The 9939-nt window shown below is 35.0% G+C and overlaps 1 protein-coding gene across 1 annotated transcript in view; it reads right to left on the reverse strand.

The window, feature by feature from the left end:
• The window catches only part of DOK6 (docking protein 6), a 746130-nt gene extending 736634 nt beyond the window's left edge, over window positions 1-9496 (reverse strand). Inside the window, 1 exon segment of the mRNA XM_073676947.1 lies at window positions 9171-9496. Coding sequence (XP_073533048.1) covers window positions 9171-9236 — 66 coding nt within the window. The 5' untranslated portion in view covers window positions 9237-9496.
• Between the last annotated feature and the right edge of the window lie 443 nt (window positions 9497-9939).

Below are 9939 nucleotides of genomic sequence, written 5' to 3' on the forward strand. Positions count from 1 at the left end.
GGTCCAGTGGAACCACTTCTTACGCACACGCCAGTCAGTCCGGGCGTGTGCATAACAATAGCTACAAGTGGAAGCCCCACGCGGCACACCCAAGGTCATGTGAGTCTTCTGTGGCTGATGCAGTCTTTAGCAACATCTGACAATTCATGCAACTTAAATTGCAGATTATTCAAATTCACTGATACCTGCAATTTTCATAAAATTCAATTTGAATTCAATTCACATTGAACTGGCTTACTAATCTCTAGTGGCAATTAATATCACATATTGCAGATCTTTTTTGGTATGGACAGATCTTTATCATTAGTTATTAAAACTAAGTTTTAATCTTGTATATATTGACTGTGATATTTTTACTTGAAGAGAAGGTTTTAAGTTATTTATTGAAGGCAGTGACATGTGAAAATGACCTTAGATGAACAATGAAAACAGCAATGTGTAAATTCAAAATAAAAAGATTATTTCAAGTTCTGAAGTCAGAAAATGAAGTTTGGAACATATGTACTTATACACATAATAATTTCACTAGATTTGTATAAATTAAATATTTAAAACGCTTCAGATAAACCGCATGCCAAACCGTTATTTTTTGAGTTTTGTGTGATAAGGTGTTAATGTGACTTTACATTATGCATGCCATTAATATTTAAATACTTAGGCTTATGATGCCTGTGTCTGAATAAATCTACAATAATGTTTAATAACTTATTTACAAGACGTAAAATTGAAATTGAAAATATATTTACATGTACAAAAAGCTAGGATTGGAAAACACTGCAATAGATTAATTTTAAAATCTTTTACACTGACAAACACATCCTATAAATTCCATCTATTCGATAGCTCTTCATCCATAAATGCATTGAACATATATAGAAATCTAATGTACTGATGGCCAATATCTAGTTTACATTGAAAATCTTGATTTGATTTTTACTTGAAAAAATGTATTAAATGGTTTGCTATATCTTTTTTTTAAGGGATGTTGTTTCACATTGCTTATTAAGAGACATTATTTTTACCCATGCAATTTGCCCATGAAGTAGAGTACATTATAAAATCATGATAAAAGTTCTGATAATTTATTACAATATAAAGCTGGTAACCGTAAAGCAGAAAAAATTCTAACCTGTGGTGAACCATTACAAACAAAATAACTTTGTCCCATTGTTAGGACCCTCATTGATCATCTTTAATTTGTAATAAAACACAGCAGTAAGTATGTAATCCCCTTGTAATGCATTCACAGGTCATCTAGAGCATTACAATGTGGTCAATGAAATCAATCGGCTGCCTGTTCACCAGAGTGAGAATAAATATCTGAATAACGACCATTTTTTTGTTACTCCTTAATATGGTATTTAAAAAGTGTTACTACTTCTAAAAATGGAGTGTACCACCCACATTTTTTAACATGAATAAAAAAAAATAGACTGTAAGCCCTCGTGGGCAGGGTCCTCTCTCCTCCTGTACCAGTCATGACTCGTTTTTGTTCATTATTATTGTAATTATTTTTGCTATGTATACCCCTTTTCACATGTAAAGCACCATTGAATAAATGGCGCTATAATAATAAATAATAATAATAATAATAAATATAGCTTTTTTTTCTGATTGAAAATTTCTTATTCTATAATCTGTAAAAGCAGATCTGTAATGTTGACCATCTTCTACACATATAGGTAGAGGGAAAATAGAGTATAGACAATTCATATTTTTAAAACATTTTTTTCCTTTATTTAATCCATTAAAAAAGAAATATATTTAAAATTAAGCAGGAGGAAAATGTTCAGCACCAGGGTTTATGTACAGGTCTCAATCCTATAGGATCAGTCAACACCAGTAAATTTATATTATTGCTGAGTTTAGAGCATATATTTAATCAATCACAAAATCAAAGTTCCTTTCTCATAAAGTGCAGCTATTGATAAAGTGTCCAGTGCCATCTGCTGAAACGGACCTTACAAAAATGTAAAACAACAGACAAAAGGTGTCTAGTGCTAGCAGCTATAATGGTTACAAAGCCGTATATAAGCTGATGATATCCCACTATCCATTGTGACACAGACTGAACGATTCACATATCTCAAAGTATAATGTATAAATGTGTGGTTCTAGCCGTGGCAAAAATTACTATCAAGAGGGAGGTTACAATTCAGTCTTTCTCAAACTGGTGATTAACTTACAGGAGAGAGTAGTGTCCCCGTAGCCCTTAATTGTCTATACTCTATTTTCCCTCTACCTATATGTGTAGTGGGTGTTGTGTGATGCATGTAATGTCAAGAGTGACATATCCCTTGTGGTTAAATTTGAGAAAAATGTTGACCATCTTGCCTGAGCTCTTGCACTCTGTTATATGCTTTACATTCGCCACATCGACCATAGGAATAAAGAAAGCTCAATATGTTCACTGGCATCTATGGGGGAGTTTTCTAGGCATGGTCTGTGATCTGTGCAGAGGTCACTGTGCAGAGAGAGGGGGAGGAGATGAGCCATAAACTTCACTTATTGTGAATAGTGGATCTTGTGTCTTCTATGTGTAGATGTTGTCATGAAAATCTTGCCTTTGCTGATAATGACACTAGTGAAAAGTGATTTTTATAGAACAGGAAGTTTCATTCTAAAAATAGGCTTAATGATGAGTGTGAAACTGAAAGTTTTCAAGATTTTTTTTAAATACACCCCAAACATGACAACCTGACACCATACAACACCAATATGGCAGCCTAATGTTTTCCAAAGTCCTGTCCAAGAGCTGAATCGAAAAAATGTTGCATCAAACAAAGCTTCCTTGGACTTCTGCCTGAACTTGTTTAGAGTACCAGTTAAGAAAACAATTGCATAGAAAACACCGGATGGAAAAACAGAATTAAGGGCCCTTGTATGTACATGGAGCCTAAGAGTTGCTCTTTAATGATGGCTTCATTTACATTATTTCAATTAGACTACTGTGAAATATTGTGTTAATTGCAGACCTGCAGTATTATACAGTAGATTGTATTGTCAGCATCTACAGTACAGACGAAAAGTTTGGACACACCTTCTCATTTAAAGATTTTTCTGTATTTTCACAACTATGAAAATTGTACATTCACACTGAAGGCATCAAAACTATGAATTAACACATGTGGAATTATATACTTACCAAAAAAGTGTGAAACAACTGAAAATATGTCTTATATTCTAGGTTTTTCAAAGTAGCCACCTTTTGCTTTGATAACTGCTTTGCACACTCTTGGCATTCTCTTGATGCATAGTTTTGATGCCTTCAGTGTGAATGTACAATTTTCATAGTCATGAAAATACAGAAAAATCTTTAAATGAGAAGGTGTGTCCAAACTTTTGGTCTGTACTGTATGTCTTTATTTGTGTTCATATTGTGCTTGTATTATTTTCATATTGATTTTTGTAAGCTCTATGTCAGAGTTATGTTTTTCCACTGTATTGCAGATATATTTTCTCTAATTTTCAAAGTATAAATGTTGATGTGAATGTAAATATGTAAGAAAATGTAAATCGAAAGGTTGGACACGTTTTCATTATTAACCCTATATTAAATATAAGAAACAATATGTCTGCCTATATAACTACATTGACTGATGCTAGATTTGTAAAACCTTTTGAACACAGTAATACAGACATGATAAATACTTGAATAAATAAATTATTGGAGTTTTGATAAAAAAGATTTCCAATAAGAAAGATTTATTTAATAAGATAATGATGCCAAAAGACCATCATGAAGAACAATGGACACCTTTGACATGGGAAAAATATTAGTTGCTACCTTTAGTTAAAAAAAAAACAGTTTCACTACATTTCAGTCTGTTATCGCCATTCTTTAATTTGTTTTCTGACCCCATACAGTGCTGCTCACCATTATTGGCACCCCTTCAGTTTTTTCATAGACTGTACAAAATTTTCAGAAACCAAGTTTTCTTACGCTGGGTATGACATTTCACTCTAAACTCTCTTGATAATCCTCTGATTTCATGATTTGTTGTGATAAGGTCAAGGCCGCTAGTACCAGAAGCAGCAAAGCAACCCACAGAGCATTATGGATCCTCCACCATGTTTAACTGTTGGTAAGGTGCTATTTTCCTTAAAAGCATCAAGCATCATTGCCCAGTCTGTAAATAAACTGTTGCTTTGCAAAAAAGCTTTATTTTTGTTTCATCTGTCCACAGAACATTTTCCCAGAAGGATTGTGATTTGTCAAGGTACTTTTTGGCAAAGATCAGTTGTTCTTTTTCATGTGTTTTCTTCAGCAATGGTTTCTTCCTTGGCCTTTGCCCATAAAGCTCTGCTTGGATTAGTGTGCGTCGTATGGTACTTGTTGAAACCATGACCTTAGACTGTTCCAGGTTGGCCTTCAGGTCTTTGAATGTTTGATGCAGTGTCTTTTCCACCATTCGCACCAACCTTCGAAGACATCTCTTGTCAATTTTCCTCTATCCCCCACGCCCAGAGAGGTTCTTGACAGTTCCATGCTTGGCAAAGTTCTTAATAACATTGCGCACTGCTGAAACTGGTATACCAAGGTCTTTAGCGATGGCCTTATAACCTTTGGAAGTCTGGTGTTTGCTAATAATACAACTTGTGATGTCCTCAGACAGCTACTTTTTCTTCATCATTGTGACAAAGGAACAGAGCCTACCATGTGGCTTTTTAAAACACTGAGGTCATTGGATAATTCATGTCACATGGGCACCGACAATCACAGGTGAATCTGTTTTGTGATTTACCACAGGTGAGTCAAAATGTGTTTCCATACTAAATTAATGTAAAGGGTACCAATACCAATGAAACAGCAGGCTTTAGGTTTTTCTATTTTTGCTTCCATTGTTTTTGTTTAAAATTATTGTTTATCAATTGCTCTTTTGTATTTAACACGAGTGCTCTATACAAAAAAAACTGTCTCACTTTATTCATTGTTTTCAAGAGATATTCCACATTATGTTCATAAACTTCATGGGTGCCAATAACGATGAGCAGGACTGTAATGCTGTTTACAGCCTAGTTTGGCCCTTTGTGGATGAGCCCTTCCCAGTAATGCATGATGAATTTGAGGCCTGTGTGTCTAGGATACTGCTGTCTTCACCAGCTCTCCTGCACTGGCACTGCTTCATTCCTGGAGTAATTTTCACATCTCAAGAAGGATTATGTGTTTTTCTCCCTATTTACATTGTGTGTGAGATACCTTCTTTAAATGTTTTTCCCCCTCTCTTAAGACAGAATGGTCCCATTGGGCATCTTGCCCTTTTATTTTAAGCTTGGAATTATTTTTATCTGGATGCAAAATCAGGATTTCCAATTGAAGTTAGTCAGACTATAACACACATGTACTAGCAGTTTCATTGACTTCAACTGGAAGATTTTCTGTAAACTTAAGATTCAACAGACACAATACCATGGTGTTCAGAGCTTTGGCCAAAGGATATATTAGAAGGCAAGTAATCCGAATGCCATGGTCATAGTAGTGGTCTACTTCCATGCATCCATCCCCGAGGCCTTATGTAAGGGAATGTACAGTAGTACATACATATAGAGAGTGGCTCACGTATACCAGAAAGCGAGCCTCTGCGTGTTAGTAGATTTTCCCCCTGGCTCATAACGTGGGGATATCCTTCTTTAACAGTCATAAGCCCTAATGTTCTCACGGAAACACCTATTTAGGATGAAAAAGTAAAGTCTATGTGGCTTTTTTTTTGTAAGTTTTTTTACTTGACTCCAAATCGTAGATGGGAAATCCCACATAATTTGAAATGGACAAAACAGCTTCAAAAGTTACACAGAAGGCATCATTAAGCCTACACGCTGAGCACTGTAGAGTCCTGATGCTAAATCCATTTTTTGTAACCTGGGTGATCTTTTCTATTAAGGAAGACATAAAGAAAAAAAAGGCTTCATCCCTATAACAATAAAGCCTGTGAGTCACTGATTTTCACAGGAGATGAAATAATGCACTTCATTCTGTCATCAGCTCCTCCCTGAGTGTACTCCACAGTTGATTTTACAGCACTGAATCCAGTAATGTAGTTTCCATCTAACGTGTTACAATAGGTCAGTATATCTCCAGCCTGCATTGCTCACAGGCACATGGTAAGAAAAAGCACATCTGTCTCAATGGAGGAATATCTGTCTGGGGCTAATTAAAAGCCTTCAGCTTATAGGACTTTTTATTGCCCCGTTGACATTTAAAATGTCATTAGCCACCTACATTCCTTGGTATGACATAGCATAAAATCTTCTGCTTAGATTAGCTTGTCTTAAAAATTAATCTCTTGAATAATAAAAATTTAAGACACATCACATTATCATGGCATTATTTGTACTAGTTACGGAAAAAAAATAGTACTATTAATATTTTACTGTGCAAGAATTGAGTTGCCTAATTACATTTTGCTAGTTTTTCACAGTGAGCAATATCTCTTTCTTCAGTTGGCTTTCCTCTTTTGGAAATATTTGCAAAAATCAATAGGAACACATAGAAAAATTGCGCTCAGGTACTTTGCATATTGGTAGAATAGTTTTCTGTATTATCAGTGATAAATCTTATTCTTCTACAGTGATGAAACAGTGCATAGTGGACCAAAAGTTGGCCACCAATGGAAACTGAACGGATGAGCAATTCATCAGAGCCACTCATGGGTTCATTATTTCAGATTAGGACATTATTGATTCTACATAATAACAGTTAAAAACATTTAATCAGGTTTCCACATTAACACAATTTTATTACACCATTGGTTTCGTTTATTCGCAGATTATCATTAATTAAACATATAATTCTTCACTGAAGGAAATGGAGATTAGGAACAGTATTTTATGAGAAGCACACAATGTTAAGTATGAAAGTAGAAGAAACTCTTCTCAGCCAGTACACAGTATCAACTGCACTTTCTATATGTTTTCCATTCTTATGCAATGCTTTTATTTTTCCTTATGATACACAATGAAAAGACACAAAGAACAAGGACCTTGCTCTAATTGCTGCAGAAAATATGGTTCACCTATGACGTTATAGATAAAGGTCAAAAATTGAAAACATTTTTAGAGTTTATTGAACAAGTCCCAAAATATAGAGCAAAACGAAGCAAAACAGTCAAAAGTTAATGAGTAAACTCAGCAATAAATCAAGCACATATCTCACTTGAACGTGTCCAAAAGCAAAGAAAAAAGGCATTGTTAGAATCAAGGTCTATGATCATGAACATACTGCATTGGCTGTAGCTGACACATCTTCCAAGCTACCTCAACGCTCACATTCATAAATCTTTCTTCAACTGTCTGTTTGCATTTATTACATTTATTTTTCATGCTGAGGATTTAATATTTGTATTCTAAGTAGAACCACATAATTAAAGATGATTAACTGTGATTAATGATCAAAATAAATATTTGTGGATAGTATACTGGTTTCCAATTGTTATATTAAACCCAAAGTCTAGCATCAATCTTAGAAAGGAGTTCTTAATAAAAGTATAAATCAGTGAGCATAGACAACATGAGCAGCTCAGGCAACAAACCAAACCCAAAAGAACACAAAAAAAACCCCATAGATGGGCAGTTTGTACAGTATGACAAGTCCCCAAGTCACTGCTAAAATCATTCATTTTAGTGATAAGAGATCCCGTTAAGATCCAAGCTACTTGAGGAATTTTCATATTCTGAGTGACTCTGGCTTATCTGACACAGTTTGGGGACTCGATTCATTATTTGACAGGAGTTCTCTAGATAACGCAGGTGCTAGACTATGCCTCCAGCCTGCTGTTGCCTGTCTGTTGGCATCATACAGTCCAACTCTGATGTTAAATCATTCAGCCATGTGCCCAAGATAAGATAACCATCAAAGCATTAGTGTCTACCTTTTCACTTCAGAAAAACATGTTCATCCCTCATCCATTGTTTATGGGCTAAGTCAATGACTATAACAGAAGCAGACAGGTTGTACACAATACTTGGTCATTAGATTATCAGAATAATCAAGGAGTACAAAAACAATATATGTGTGTATAAGCATATGTGTGTACATATATATATATATGTATATATATATATATATATCTACACATATATATTCTCTCCTACTTTATTCATGGCATATCACAATAAACCACAACTAAGAAACAACATGGGTGTAAAAGTATATGTGTTATGTGTGTGTATATATAAATATATATATATATATATATATATATATATAACTATATATATACATACATATATATCTACACATATATATTCTCTCCTACTTTATTCATAACCTATCACAATAAACAACAACTGAAAGGCTATGTGTGTATAAGTGTGTGTGTTTATGGTTTATATATATATATATATATATATATATATATATATATATATGTATATATATAACATACACACACTTATACATAAATATATAAATATATACATATATATATATCCTTTCCTTCTTTCTTCATAGCATCATTCCCATACATAATCAGTGATGTGTATTACTTTGAGGATCAGACAAATATGAAGTGGGTTGGGGGAAGCAGTTGGGGGTGATGGCGAACACGTTACAACATTCAACTCAATGATCAATCATATAAATCTTCAAATCAATTTTAATATTCTGCATCCTTTCTACTTTTTCCAATGTTAATCCACTCTTTTCATCAGTTAATCCTCACAATGCAAGGTAACAAATCGCACTCTGTTATCCACTGTACAGAACTCCCATGTGGGTACATTCCTCAGACTGTGCTTAATCCACTCAGGAACTGATGTCCACAGCAACACAGTGCAAAGCTACAGAAGTGTCTGGCAAGGTTATTCCTCTGAATCCAAACCAGATAATCAGTTGGTTGTGCTTGACATTAGGATGCAATCTGAGACTTAGGGGCAATGTTACAGCGCTCCATACATAGCAAGTGAAGCCAGATCTACATTCACAACAAGCGGGGAACGTCTTCTTTTCTGCCCCCCATGGATATCAGAGCAATTGCTGGATAAATGCAGATGATCTCAATACTGCTGTACACAAATCATCCACTCCTTCTCATTCCTCCCTGAGGAATATACAGTATACACTGAAATAGCTAAAGATAGTACAGTAGCTGCTTGTCACACAAAACTATACAGCACAATCCAGCAAAAAAAGCAGCAAAAAAAAAAGCATATAGTGTGGAATTGTCACTTACCCCAAGCTTTTTGCTTCTGATTTTTACATAGCCTTGCTTTACAATATCATTGAAGTTGGATGCCATAGTGAATAGTGTTTGCTTCCCCTAAGTACTCCTGCTTGCTCAGTCTCTTTAGCTGGATTACAGATTGTGTCATACACCCTCCCCAAGCTTCTGCAAGTGTTTGACAAGGCGGCAACAACAGCAGCAGTAGCAGCAGCAATAGATGACAGGATGGCTGTGGTAAGGAGTCCAGCCTTAGACTAGCTGAGCTGTCTCTGTGTCTATGTGCCCAACAGCAGGAGCTCTCTGCAAAGGCAGCCACTCAGTGTCAGCGCTCAGCCCCCTCCTCTCCCCCAAGCATGCTTTACTGAATATCCAAATTGCAAAAAACAAGGCAATGTAAAATAGGTGATTATCTAGAAAAGGCAAGAAAAGCCTATTGTGAGCAATGCAAGGCGCATTTCTTAATTGAATGTGAATAAGATATTTTCATAACAACTTCCATTATATATTCTTTGCTTTCATTGTTGCAGGGATGGCAATTCTTTGTAACACAGTATAATCTGCTATATAATAACGTAGCCCATATTATCCTGTGACTGCTTCCACAATTACACGCATGCAGCTCATCATATCACTCATTTAATACAGAGAAGCAGAGTAAAAAAAAGAATAAATGGGAATATCTGGAATAGTTATCACTCAAATATGTTGATAAGTTTGTAACACTAATCGTGACTGTTATTAATTGACATTATAAAATGGGACTTTTGTTATTACAGAC

The sequence above is a fragment of the Phyllobates terribilis genome, unplaced genomic scaffold (genome assembly GCF_046119375.1).
Source record: "Phyllobates terribilis strain yellow unplaced genomic scaffold, ASM4611937v1 Scaffold_4__5_contigs__length_816908805, whole genome shotgun sequence".
Lineage (NCBI taxonomy): Eukaryota > Metazoa > Chordata > Amphibia > Anura > Dendrobatidae > Phyllobates > Phyllobates terribilis.